Genomic DNA, 14487 nt, shown 5'->3' with positions numbered 1-14487 from the left:
ATGTAGCTTCGATAGGTTAATGATGTGCCAGTATGTCTGCTAAATCATTAAGCTTTCTCCTGAGTGTAACTATTTCATCATCTGCTCTCCTGCAACTGTCTGAATAACACATTTTACATGGCGCAATCAATTATGGCTGAGTCAGGGTCGCGAATCTGGATGAATAACAAAGCAAATCCACTCATCCACTGTGGGTTTCCCCCATCCCTCCCCCTTTATCCAGTTGTCTCCCTTTTGTCTTAAATTGAGTACAGGCTTCCTTCACTGAGATCAGAGCCTTGGCTGTTTTGTGTGGACAGTTAAATTAGGCTATAGCACACACACAAACACACACACAGTGCCTTTTAGCCCCAGCAGGACTTGGGTGGCCTTGGTTTCCACTGCTCCGGGAGGTCCACTGTGTAGGGCGAAAGGTAGACAGAGCTGTCTAAACCAGACATTACAGCTGGTGGGTCTGGACAGTCAAATTATTCCCAGTCTTCTCCTATGACTGGAGACATGTAAGGACCAATTGCATGATTCCTTCCTGGAAGCCTAAGGTAAGGGAATACCTCCTGAGCACTGCATTCCTCAAGCCTGCACACTGTGGGTCAGCATGATACAATGAAAAAACTGCCACATCACCATGCTTTAATGGATCGCACATGATGCTGCAGCAGCTGCTGTTCCGCAACCCAGGTGTTAGGCCAGTCCTCTGCCGGCACAGTCATGGTGATCAGTGTTGTACACACAAGGGTGAAAGAGGACTGAGACAAAGCACTGTGGATGGATCAAAGATGTGAGAGCTCCAATTGGTCCAATTAAAAAGGTTTTTGATTACTGAATCTTCCTCCCTCATTAATGCAGACTAGTCGTCCACGGCTGTTTGCGAGTCTTACCGGAAGATTCCAGACATGGAAGCCATTGTGAGTCATGGCTGCCCCCCGGTCGGTCTTTGCTCTCCCCGGGGTGCCTTTCATTGACAAAGGCTGTAGGCTTCAGGAGTTAACGGCACATAGCTCCATCTGTCATACCAGGATGGGAGTCAAGATCACAGGAGGCCTCTGGGTGAGAAATACAGTCACAGGTTCTGGAGGCTCGAAAGCGCAGCAGACTCTGTAACATGAAATATATGCAGCGTGGAGCCCTTTCTGAGATCTGAGAGATCTTCTGAGATTTTCTTTAGGTCCTGTTTTTTGTTGGGGGTTTTTTGTTTGTTTTTTTGGTCTGTCTTTGGTGTTTAGCACTCACTGCTGTGGTGTTTCTGCATTGCACTTTCCAAAGATCACTTGTCAATCAAATCGTGTGGGCGCTACTGTTGTCTTTGTCCTTGGATTTTCTGATGATGGACTTCTGAGTTTCTGTATGCACTCCTTTGTTTGTCTGTACAGCCACAGTGGTTACTGCTGCTTGTGTTAACTATTGAGTTTTTCTTCTATTTATTCTAAACGCACACCACTCATGCTGCTGTCAGAAGCTTTACAAAAAGGTCACTTTTAAGCGTTTAACAGCAAATGGAAAGCTTCCAATGGTTATCTGGTTGTCACTGTAAATTGACCCAAGATGACTAACACCGTCACGATTATATTTTAATCTGTCCTAAATTAGAAACGCTTTTGATAGATTGAATTACATTGAACCAATGTTATAAAAGTTGTATGCCGATTTTTGGAAGTAGTATGATCACACAAAGTAAAAAACTTAACTGGCCCTCTGATCGCATGCTTTTATTGCAGTGTCACACTACAAACACATCAAACTGTAGAGAACTTCCACACCATACTCTGTAATTTGGTAAGCTTCTCGGAGACACATCTGCCATCCTAATTTCTAACTTCAATCTGAGTACCAGAGGAGAACAGGCAGAGGAACGGCACGGAGGTCAAGACGAGGCAGACGGAGCGGACCAGTAAGAGCATCAAGGCTCATCCGCGGCAAACACTTGTGTCACTTGATTGACAGGCCTTCAGATCTAACCTTCACCAAACTGTGTCGAGGGCAACGTCGGCGGGGCTGAAGGGGGTAGCGCTTGTCAGCCTCGTTGAGCTTCATTCACTAGATCCAGTAGCGTCACATGCCAGTCTCAGGGAAGGAGAGGTTAGTTAAACAGAGAAAGGTTGGATGGTGGCTCGTACAATCAAGTGACCAAAAGATTACATTGGAACAGTGAAGTCTTGTTTCCTCAGTACTTATTTAGATGTGACTTACGAGAAAATTACATAGGAAGTCATATAAAACTGAAATTTGTTCGCAAATTGTTACGTCACCAGTCCCCTGTTTATGAATGGCGAAAAAACTCCCAGCACCAAACAGCTGATCCAGTTAGCGATTTCAGGAGTCAGTGGAAACCAAAACAGAGCTAAAAGTACAGTGGATATTGGAGATTTATAAGGCAGAGAAAACTCAAATCCAAATGAATGCTTTGGTTGCTTGGTATCTTCTGGATGTTTATATAGTCAGCCTTGCTAACAAGTTCACCGTATAAACTTGGAAGTTGATGACGGTGTTGTGTTGGACCTCAAGTAGCCAAATAAATCAGGCATTGTAGGTTTAAAAACAAAGACCATGCAGCATTTGGGGATTTGAATTGTATGCAGTAATTATTCATTCAAAAGTTAAAATTTAATTGATAGAAAATAGAAGTGTCCAGTATCTTGGATCATATGAAATTACTTTCACCATTCCACTTTAAGCAATTAGATCTTTTGACATTTTTAGATTTAAAAAAAATAACCGTTTGAATCCAATTGAATATAGTTTTTGGAATACTGGACACCTGGATAATAAACCTGGGGTTTATGAACACAAGGAAAACATACTTGAAAGCTTTCAAGTTTTTGAAATTGTACAACTTGAAATTTATAAAGATGGACATTTTAAAAGGGGGGGATTCAGGGAGCATACAACATTAGCTGAACATCAGCTGCTTAAAAGATTCAAATCTTTACAGACTTTTATTGCCCTCATAGTGCGGGCCCAGTTAAGGCAGATATTAGTGAGCTCTGGTCCTTTAAACAATTTCTCACCTCAAGAAGTTTAATTTGTATACGAATCTAATATTGTCTAAAATATAAATACTGTCTATGAGTTTGTTTCCACCCTGAAAAGATTACAATTCTGAGCTTAACTGTTAATATAAAATGAGATTTGTCAAAATTGTCAGCACAAAAATATTGACTATTAGCAAGTTTAGCCCTTAATACTAGTATTAGCTTTCAGAAAGCGGTTTCAGCCCCACCCTATTGTTGTCTGACTAGACAAAGGTGGCTGCTTTGCAGGGATTAGTTAGACTGTCAACAGGTGATTCAAAACGTGAGAGAAAACCGAAGAGGCATTTGCAAAATGTATCTATATGACTATGGAGACCGAAATGTTTCATCGGTTCCCAAGCATCAACTCCCATTTAAGATATTGTTTCAACCACAGTGTGAACTGGGAGACAGGCCAGAGCCAAGCCAGTGGGACTGCTTCACCAAAGCCGTATTTCCAAATGCTGGCTGTACTGTAGTGCAGCCCAGCTACCAGACAGGAGACATAAACACACCATGGCTTTAAACATGGAAATCCACCAGGCCTGTGAAATGTTTCAGCTCTGATCTCACTCTTTCCAGCATCTCTCCAGTCCAGGAGTCACACCAGTGGCATGCACCGGGGTGGGGTGCAATAATGCTCTTTCAAAGGTCAGATCGGAGCACTTTTTAAAAAAAGTCTTCCTACATTGCTTTAGGTGCTTGTGACAAAATCCATGCCGTCTGGGCTGTGCCCTCCAGCTGCCCCATATACCATGGACCCTGTTTGGCCCTCTGTATTCCTAGTGCTGTTGATCACAGGGCACTACTCTCTCTGCCCGGCCGGGGTCACGGTTAGGGTTTTTGTTTTTTGCACCATGCCACTGAATCATCCCAGTACAACTGACAACCTTCCCCCTGACAAAAGGGTTACTTTGAGGTTGGAGGGGGGAGGGAGGGTTACAGAGGTGCTCAAAAGAGAGAGTGCAATGAAGTCTTTTGAGAGCTGCAGTGATGAGTAATGGAGCGGGCTTGTGAGAACCAGTGTCGGCGGTGAGGGGGGGGGGCATTTGTGGTTAAACACGAGCGTGTCGCCACATACCATTGTGCCTTTTCCCATCAGCAACCCATCCCACCCCCTTTGGCGTCTTGTTCCAGCCAACCCCCCTAGGGCGTAGACGGCACATTCCATCTCTATCAATAGATGCGGGGTAAATGGATAATTTATCTGTTCAGAGATGGCCAAAACCAGAGCTGTTGGCAGTTATGGTGAAGCCACTGTCGAGTGAATAAAGCAGCCATGTGCTATTCAGCTGACTTTGAAAAGCAATTAGTAAACTCAGTGGGGTTTTTTGTTTGTTTTCAGTTTGTGATTGGTAAGTTGTTTCAGAAAAAAACTAAACAAATAATGATTAATTATTAGCAACAATCTGGGGGATACAATATAGTTTTTTTCCATCCTTCATTTGAACATATACGACTTTCCTTTTATTTTAATGAAAAATGTTTTTTCAAATAAACAACGGCACGTAACAATTATTCTGTATTTAAGATGTTTCAAGAATTCATTACAGTTCATGTGTCATTCTGCTGGTGTTGTGAGGTCTATGTCACTACGATTAATGCGCATAATACAGATGTTTCTCTGATAGAGCTGACAAAGACACACTTTGAAGCAAGGTAACAATTCAGAAACTCATTTAAAAGTAGTTTCTAGTTGGGATAGCAGGCAGCATCACAAGACTTAAAGAAACAGCTGACAAATGCCACAGCACCCCCTACTGTTGACGGTATATTGAAGTCTAATATGTTACTTCCCTTCATTTCATATTTACCTAGTGTTCCTATACTCTTCAAACAGTCAGCAGTATGGAACATTTTGAAACAATAAAGACGATAAATATTATCACACTGATATGGAGTTTGTTTTATTGCTCCTCACATACACTCAAAGCAGGCTGCCCAGATTTTATGATTCTGCCGAGTGGGCCATGTGGTTGTAGAATTATACACTGGAACGGTTTGAATGTCAGATTAAATTTAATAAAGCGTTGTTGTAATATTGTTTCTTCCCAGGGTGCTGGAGACAGCTTTATTGGAGCACTGGCATTTTACATGGCTCATTATCCCATGCTGCCTCTGGAGGAGATGGTCCGCAGAGCCAATCAAGTGGCAGGAGTGAGCGTGCAGGCTGTCGGCACGCAGGCGTCTTACCCCTTCACAAAGGACCTACCAGCTGAACTGTTCTGAGAGCAGCAAATACACAGCAGTGTAAATGGACCAATTCTGGAATGTTTTTATTGACTTGGTAACATCAGGGTCTTGTGAAATTGGCTGCATTTGAGAAATCTGAGAATAAACATTATTATGAAACTGAGAATTTTCAGTAATGTGCCCAGTATTATTTTAGCATAAAGCTAAACATGACTTAAATTTACCTGTCAATGTGAATATGATATCATATTAAATGAAATGTGCCTATGTGATGACAAGCTTACTTATAGCAGACATGTATTTGTTTTTGTAAAACTTGTTTAATCTCAATTGTTTAATTCATTCGTCATATCAGCGATACTGTATAATACTGCTTAACAGCACCGTAACATGCTATTCCATGATTTAACAGCATTAGATCGGCTGTGGTGGCTCCAATAAATAACATCACTTTAACAAATGAGTAGTAGTTTCTTCTTTAATGGTGGTAATCAAGACTTTCTTGAAGTTCTGTCGGGGTTTGCATCATGCTGATCTGGTGCAGTGGAGAGACAAGAGGCCATTTAACAGATCCAAGAAGAAGTCCTCTGAAAACATGTCAGCCAGCCGAACACAAATGTGTAATCCATTGCAATGAAAAAAAGAAGAGTCCGTTTAAACCTAGCAGGTTTATGTTGTCCATATATTCTGGTGCCTAATTAAATAGATTTGATCTTCCTCTTCTCAAAGAATAGGACATGCTTGTTCACTGCAAAGACAGAAAGCACATTTTAAATACAAGTCGCACAATAACAATGCAAAAACTACATATTAAGGAGAATGAGGATTTCTGAGGAGAAAATGTTATTAGAAAGTACATCACAGTGCAACATGACATTTGAAGTCCAATCCAAATACATATACAGACATTTCTGTGCTGTAATATGATGGTTAAAATACCATTACAACCCAATTTTACCAGATTTACAGTCCAGACTTATAACATTTATGATTAATTTAAAGTTCTTACATACATCATGAAGATTATCGCATGTACTTATCAGCATAATGCTATAAAACAACTTGACAGTCTGAATGCAGACATTTCCAATTTCAACTAGTTTTCTGTTACAATTAAATTTCACTTTAAGTTCTTGAAAACTTATCTCGTTCAAAAACACTTCCTTTTGTAACACCTCTAACCCCTAACATGCACTTCATCTTCCATCCCCTTCCAATTCTCTTTTATTGATTGCACTTTTTTGTTAACGCCAACTTCTTTCCCTAGGTATTTACCCCATTGATGCAATACATGCAAATAGCTCTTCCTAGTATTTATTGCTGCTTTTACTACTAGATCTCTTACTGTGTTGACGCTTGTATGTAGTTCCTCAAAGGTGTCACTTTGAATAAAAACGTCTGCCAAACGAGTAAATATAAATGTACAGTATTCTTATCCAGTGTCAACTCTACAACTCTACCTTTAAGGTTGTTTAACATAGTCATAGAGGTTTTTGTCCTGGCGACTGATTCGTTTTCAATGATATGGACTGAAACAGCCACCTGCTACAACGCAGACTTAGACACAGGTGGCTATGTTGCCATGCTGAAAGTCCAAGTGGTAGTTTCAACGGGTTGTTCTAAGACATTAACAACCTGGTACAGAGTAATGGTTAAAATGGGGTTTTGTGTGCATGCTTCATCTGCAGAGCACAAACAGCTGGTTAGTCCCATCTTACCAAATGGATCATGTTTGCGCAGAACCAGCTTGTCTCTGAGACGATTCCTCTTTGTGTTGAAGAAGTAGCCTGTCCCCGCAGCGCTCACCATCTGCACCAGGACGGTCCTAATTAAAAAGAAGATTTACGAAGATTACAGTGGCTGCCTTTCTGTACGGGGTGCTGGTATTTTATCTTCTTTTTGCTTGTGTCATTGGTGGTCACATCAACCCTAATTTTTTTTTAATCATTGCAGTCGCGTCCACTTACTTCGATTTTGCCTTGGCCACTGAGGATTGAAAAAGAGCATAAGATATGTATTAGAATCAAGACGATTAACGCTAATTAATGATTAGAAAGCGAGTCAAATAATTTGCATGAATGTACTGAGCTAACGTTACGTGAAAAAGCAAGGTAAACAAGTAACAGTTGGTTTGCTAACGTTACTAGCTCCAGCTAACCGCTGAAGAGACATGAGAACATTTGACACACACAATACTTAACGCTGAAACCGCCACACAAATACTGATATTTAAAACACAAGTATATAGAAGCATTATAGACAATGTCGTGTTTGGTCATGTTGACTAACACCGGCGAAGAAACAGCTAACTCAACGTTAGCATAGCTCTAGTTGGAGCTAGCAAACTGATTGGTTACTTTAGCTACGTTTGAGTCAGCCCTGCATGTGTCCGTCTCCTTAAATAACAATATGCAATGATTAAAATACTTACAGTTTACGGTGGTAAGAAACATTTTGTAGTCTTTAAACCACTACCTGAAGACAGAATCAAACCATAACAGTGTTGTGGCCACGGTAAGTCACATTGAGAAACCTGGACGTCCGGTTTGAAGTACTTCCGGGTTCCCTTAAAGGTGTAACGTTAGTTTAGGCGATCATAAGTCTGTACGCTGGAGTCACAACATACTATGTTCATTCCTAACCTTCCCAAAGTAGTGATATATTCAGCAAAACAGATAAATGGGCAGGTTGAAATTAAACTATCTATTAAAATAGATATATATCGCATTATGTATGGGAATGACCCAGACCCCCGTGGATAAAGGTACAAATACATTTCAAGTTGTGTGTGTGACCAAAGAGAGCAGTGATTCTTTCATCAGGAAATCCATCATCATGTTGTCTAGGCCTTTGTCTGCTAATATGTAAATTAAGATAATCAAGGTAGGCTGCTCTGACAGAAGTGTGGTGCACTACATGTGCACACATTCACTTATGTCATATCATTAGGGCTACAGTAGGCTATGGAGTCAGTGGAGAGATATGGAACTGACACATCCAGAAGTACAACCAAGGGTCTCAAGGGAATGCACTGTAAATTTAAGGTGTCTTAACATTTAAGTTTTTTCCTCCATTGCATCAAGACATCATCAGCACATGAAGTACCCTTATTTTTCACATCAGGCATGTTGAACTTTATCTAAACAAGAAGAGTTGGGTACCATCTTCTCTTGGATGTTTGAAATTGGCTTAGGGGACATATTGTAGGTCAAAAGGTCAATACAAGGTCCTTGTATTGACCATCCACAACTCAAACATTTCTCACTCCAAAATAGTGCATCATTTTCTACCATCTGTATGTACATTGCTGTAGATTTAGGGTGAATTCAATACATTCTTAATTCTTCCTTTAATCTGATTATTTCAAAAGAACCAGCGTAGGCCAAATGAGACACTGAAACGAGTGACTGGTGTGACAGCTGAAAATCTCAGGCCCATGATGAAGTGAGAGAAAATAGCTTAAATTCACACCCTTTTGGACCATAGTAAAATATTCAGTGTTCGCCTGCCTATTGCTGCTGCTTCTTGTGAATATCTTGGAGACTTTGCAGGTTTTGTGTGTGTTTAAGCATTAAAGGGACTTAAGGTCTGAGCTGAGAGCATAAAGAAGACAACTGTGATTGTAAAGCCAGTTATACCTGTTGAACAGTCTCTTATGTCTGAGAGACTATTGAACATCTACATTTTTGTCCTATACGTGTCTAAACAAAACTAATCTGTCTCTATTGGCCAAAAGGGCACTGAGTTCTTCCAGTTTCTTGTTTGTTTGCAGTTAGACATGGGCGGTGGCCATGAGAGCAAATAAGCATCTGACCAAGATGGGATTGTCAAATTCACTTGTGGTGGATTTGGTCATGTTCCTTTTGATCCAGCAGAATGTCTCAAAGCTGGCTTTGCAATTCCACCCAAAATATGTCCACAACTGTTTCTTTCTTATACAATGATGCACATAATATATCTCACTCTATGTTCTGAAGCTATTTTAGCTTTTTTCTATGCAGTTTTACTGACTTAGCTTCACCTCATTCTGGGTAAACTTAATTAATTTAGATTTAGTCCCATGAATAAATAAAATAATTAAAGCCATTACGGAAAAAGATTACAATGTTACTCGTTGTTGCTGCTCATCATGTCTCTGGCCTCGGGGAAGCCACTCAGATTTCATGAATGGGCAGTAAGGAAAAAGATACACTGGAATGTCCCAAAACCTTAGTGGAAGCCATTTTTTTCCTAAAAGTATACAGCCAGATGAATGGGTGAGATACCAATAATGTCACTATGGAAGTCCCCTTAACCCATCAGGAAGTAATAACTTAATAGCCTTTTGTATGGTGGCAGAGGCACACTGGTGCAATGACAATTTAGCCTCCTCCAAACTGAAAAGTATTTTGTCATTTTTACATGACTCCGTAGGAATGGCAATGCTTTCCATGAAAGGGCATGTTCAGAAAATACACAAGAATACCGGTGGCAGAAGTAATCAGATCCTTTAGTTCATTCAGTAGAAGTACTATTACCACAAGCTAATTTTACCTTTTGTTGTGGCTTTATTTACTGTAATCATGCACCATGATCTATATGCTTATTATATTCATTAAATAAGCATTGTATTTTTTATTATTAATCTGAAAAGTAACTAGTAGTTAAAATAAATGAATTAAATGAAAATATATTAAATATTTCCACCTTCAATGTATTAAAGTAGATGTATAAAGTTGCATAAAAATAATATTCTCAAGTAAAGTATTCAACAGAATTGTTCTGAAGTACAATACTTGAGTACATACTTAACATCACTTTTGTAAACCTAAACCTGCGAATATACTTTGTCACTATATTAAAAAGGTACATAAGATTTTATTGTGTCTCAGGGCCGTAGTCAGGATACTCTCCAAATTCCCACAATGGAACCTTACCTACCAAACTCTGTACAAATTGCTTAAGATTTTTTTTTAACAAAAGGTATTACTTGATTTATTCTTTTTACTGTTAAATTATACTTTCTGTACATATTTTATTTTGCTAATGTATATGATGGTCTAAAATGTAAACTCTCTCTACACAGCAAGGTATGTAATTCTGGTGGAGAATACCAACTCCCTTTTGTTTTAATTTATCAGTTTTAGCCACACTTGTAGCATGGTTTAGTGTTGGACATGTTAGCCCACCACTAGCCCACCAGACTGAAATATCTCAACAGCGTTTAAGGTCACCAGAGGATGAACCCTGTGACTTTGGTGAATGATTGACCTATCGTCTAACAACTTCATCAGATCAACATTTCAATGTGCCCCATGTCCTGTCGGCCTCAGCTGTACTTTGTGTTTAGTGCTAATTTTGCAAATGTTAGCATGCTAACACACAAAACTAAAATGGTGGCCTTGGTATATTTAATCATGTCATTGTGTTTCCAATGCCATGTGAACATGTTAGCAAGCTTACTTTAGTATTTAGCCAGCCTCACAAAGCTGCTAGCATGGCTGTAGACTTGTAGACTCGTCTTGCGTGCCTGAAACAGTCATATTTCAAAATATTTGGTCTATAGCCTACAGTATCAGTCTGTTTACAAAAAAGTTGTACCAGTTATTCTTTGGTCTGTTTTATCAGACCAAAACCAGACCAAGACCTAGTTTCACTGAAATCAATTTGTCATTGTCACCTTTAGTGTATATGATCCAAACCTTTAGATGTTTCATTGAAGGACTCCTGGAAAAAGAATTATGAGGGGGTGGCATGTCTCTGAAGTCACTGAGGGCCCTTCAACATCCGGTGTATTTTAATCTGTTTGTCGTCACTATGGAACAACAATGCCCGAGACGAGTGGAGTAAGAATAATGGCTCATTTTCCTTCATAGCTTCTCTTCATTATAAAAAAGGGGATCCAGTGTGTATGCCACACTCAGGTCCCACTAGTGCATAGATTACATGAAAACAAAAAGCAGTAAGTGAACATGTACTAATGAGCCTAAATGGAGCTGTATTGGTAAACCCAGTGGGGGAAAGCCTTGCATTAAAGCGGAAATCAGCACGAATGTTATTGGACAGGCCGAGGAGCGCTGTAACCAGGCAGGGAGCAGCTGTCAGGATGTGAGTGTGGGAGCTTGCGTCACTAAAGGATAATTCTGAGAAGGAGGCTGAGACCACCAGCTCCAGCTTCAGCTTTTTTCCTCCTCCTCTTCCTCCTCCTCTTCCTCCACCACCCCACCCACTCAGCACTCTCCACAGCCACTACGGACATTAGCTACTCTTTCCCACTTCATCTCACTTATACATCTCACTCTATCTCACATGGCTTTTCTTTTTCATTTACAACCTATTATTTCCCAGCTTCTGTATCACTTAGACACTCATTTCTATTTTAGACACTTGAGCTCAGGCTGTAATCCAAAGCAGCTTACAATAAGTGAACAGGTATGGTTTAGTGTCTTGTGAGTGTTGAGATTTGGCAGTTTATTGTTAAGAAAATAATTGAGGGAGCAGAAAGCAAATTTATACAATTAATTAACAAGTTAAGACTGAAGAGCTCACAAGGACAGATTTGTAAGTTTTGAGAGAAAGCAAGGCCAGAACTGTGAGCTGAATAGATGTTTTGAAGTATTATTCTAAAAGACTTCCCCTCCAGAAAACCACATGGTTCTTCCCAGCTACCGTCGACCTAATTTTGATTTCTTTTTTTTATTATCTAAAAATGATATGACACCTGCAGTGATATTGACAAGTTACTTATCAATCAACGATGTTGCCAAGTATCCTATGATCATGATTTAAAGACCTCCCAGTCTGCTAAAACACAACTAGAATGTTGTTTTAGCAGACTGCAATTTTAGGGAAATTACTTTTTACTTTTCTAAACATGAAACTACCTATTTGTGACCCATTCAAAGTCTTTGACTGGGTTTGTGGCTGAGTATAGGGGCATTGGAAAGAACTGAGAGACCAAATAACTCATAGGTTTTGGTCTATAAATGGGACTTGTTGACAACATCAGTCTTCTTCTTGAAATGCCAAATTAGATTTGTTCAGGCTCAGTGGTTTTAACCTATATACATTTCCATTTTAATCCTCACATTTGTGCTTGTTCAATCACTCATTTTCTTGCTCCCTCAAACGCTTGTTCACTCATATATTTACTTGGCCAGTTATGAATTTCTATACTTTGACAGACTGTCATACTGCCCTATTTGTTGTCCTGAAGACAAGAAAACAGAAAGAGAAAAATCAAATCATTCATCTCTCTGTTCCTCTGCCAACGAAAACAACATATTCTTGATAAATGAAAAGTTGAATTAGGGTAAACTACAACTTCTTCATACTAATATTTAGGTAGGTAGATTTATTTTGTCACAATACAACAAGTTATGGAGTGAAATTTAGTTTGTAACTTTGCAACAGACAATAAACAGAAAATATATTCAATGGAGCAATGCTGAGGATGAAGTAGAGTTTAAGAGTCTGATAGCTTGGGGGGAAAAGCTGCTCTGCAGTCTGGTGGTGCGGCAGCAGAAATTTCTATATCTCTTCCCAGAAGGCAGCAGGGTGAACAGGCTGTGGCTGGGTGGGTACTGTCCTTTAGTATCCTTTGGGCTCTGTGTAGGCACCTCACCTCACCGATATCACTGATGCTCGGGAGATGGGTACCAATGATCTTCTGAGCAGTTTTAATCACCCGCTGCAGAGCCCTCTGGTCCTGGGCCGTGCACATCCCATGCCAGTTAGTGATGTTTCCAGTCAGGATGATTTCTATTGCTCCTCTGTAAAAGCTGATAAGGACTTGGCGTGGAAATTTGGCCTTGCAACGTATACAACATGTTGTATATGTTAGAGTAATATTCATTTATTCTTTTGGACACTTGGGGGCAACAGAACAAGCTGTAAATGGAGTATTGGCCTCGTAGACACGTTAGTAAACAGTTGTCTTTTTATGCATCCAGCAAATGCAGAGCATTGTTAGCATTTATGTTTCAGATGACTTGACAAATATTAGACCGAACACTATTCTGCTCTTCTCCTCCTAGCTTTGTTTTGGTCTCCACCATCTCTTTAGCAGCCAAATGTTCCACTATCTTCCCCAGCCAGTCACTAATTTTCTGTTTCTGCTATTTAGTGCTGGCCAAGTAAGGATTTATCAGAGTTTTTAAAACAGCTACCTGCAGTTGCTGGAAGTAAGGTTGATGAGAGTGGAGAGTGAACTAAAACAGTAAAGTTGTGGGCCATAAAACCAAAACAATGAGGTCAAAGATCCCAAAAACCTCTATAAAACTGAGAGGAACTGCAGAGATAGAAGCTCTGCAGGTTTGTGACTAGGAGGGACACTGTTCACATTTCACAAAGTCATTTGATCCATTGTTAATATTAGATTGATACTTTAGTTCAAGGGGTGTTGAGCCATGTACTGTAACTACAATAAGAAAAATCTAAATACTGTTCACTTTACATTGTATGTGACATTCTAAATTAAATTAAGTCTAATTTAATTAACAACCAAAGCACTTGTTGATAAAATGCATGTTCCCACTGGCTGATTATTATTAATATTTTTAAGGAGGATGGGCCTCACAGCACACTCGCACACATGCACACAGACCACCTCCTCCGAAATAAGCCTTAACTCTCATATTATAAGCTGTCACAACAGCGGTTTGCTGTTCTTTTGACCTACCAACCTGATCGCAGTAGGTGACACGATGACTCACACAGACACACAGAGTCAGAGGCCCCAAACACCACACACTAACTCCCCAGCTTGCATCAGCACAACGCCCTATTAGCTATTATATAAAAGCAAAGACTACATAACAAAAGGGAAATGTGTTTTTATCCCTTCACCTCACCACATCCGTCTTTTTACCATCTATAGCAATTATCTGTAGTTCATTTCTTTTCAGAGTATGTGGTGCGGGGAAAGTATGACCTTTAAAGCAAATGAGGAATAGCCTGCCTTCAGACACCAGAGTGCACACAATGGAGACATCTGAGAGATTATTTTACAGTACGAAACAAACAGAACACAACAAAAAAATCTACCCTCACAGAACAATCTTCATTACATCCCATAATATAAGCACATACACAACAAGAGCAACATTTTGATAATGTTGCCTGTAGTATGAAACATTTACATGTTACATACATAGTACAAGTCTTTTCCTTAAGTGGCAAGAGGCAAGGTCTGTTCATCCTGAGGGGCTCCTCACCTAAGGACACTTGGTCAAGACCCCTTAGTGAAGCTTTTTAATGCACTGGATGGCCCCTTAATGTGCAGGGCTTCATGGTCAAGTTAGCAATA

At 39.9% G+C, this 14487-nt stretch overlaps 2 protein-coding genes across 4 annotated transcripts in view; one reads left to right on the top strand and one right to left on the bottom strand.

The window, feature by feature from the left end:
• rbks (ribokinase) overlaps positions 1-5661 on the top strand; it is a 35032-nt gene extending 29371 nt beyond the window's left edge. For all 3 annotated transcript variants that reach the window (XM_038728068.1, XM_038728067.1, XM_038728069.1), the window contains one exon: positions 5064-5661. In XM_038728068.1, coding sequence (XP_038583996.1) covers positions 5064-5237 — 174 coding nt within the window. In that variant the 3' untranslated portion in view covers positions 5238-5661. The remainder of the gene's footprint in view (positions 1-5063) is intronic.
• On the bottom strand, positions 5662-7768 carry mrpl33 (mitochondrial ribosomal protein L33). The gene is made up of 4 exons (XM_038728070.1): positions 7633-7768; positions 7169-7187; positions 6920-7026; positions 5662-5949 (listed from the first exon to the last, which is right to left on the bottom strand). The coding sequence occupies exons 1-4, from the start codon at positions 7652-7654 to the stop codon at positions 5900-5902; spliced, it is 198 nt and encodes a 65-aa protein (XP_038583998.1). The 5' UTR covers positions 7655-7768; the 3' UTR covers positions 5662-5899.
• Positions 7769-14487: the final 6719 nt, after the last annotated feature.

This window comes from Micropterus salmoides, unplaced genomic scaffold (assembly GCF_014851395.1).
Source record: "Micropterus salmoides isolate LMB-PRFRI ecotype aquatic unplaced genomic scaffold, ASM1485139v1 Ms_hic_scaffold_19, whole genome shotgun sequence".
NCBI lineage: Eukaryota > Metazoa > Chordata > Actinopteri > Centrarchiformes > Centrarchidae > Micropterus > Micropterus salmoides.
The sequence above is the reverse complement of the archived record's forward strand: the minus strand, read 5'-3'. Positions and strand labels throughout refer to the sequence as shown.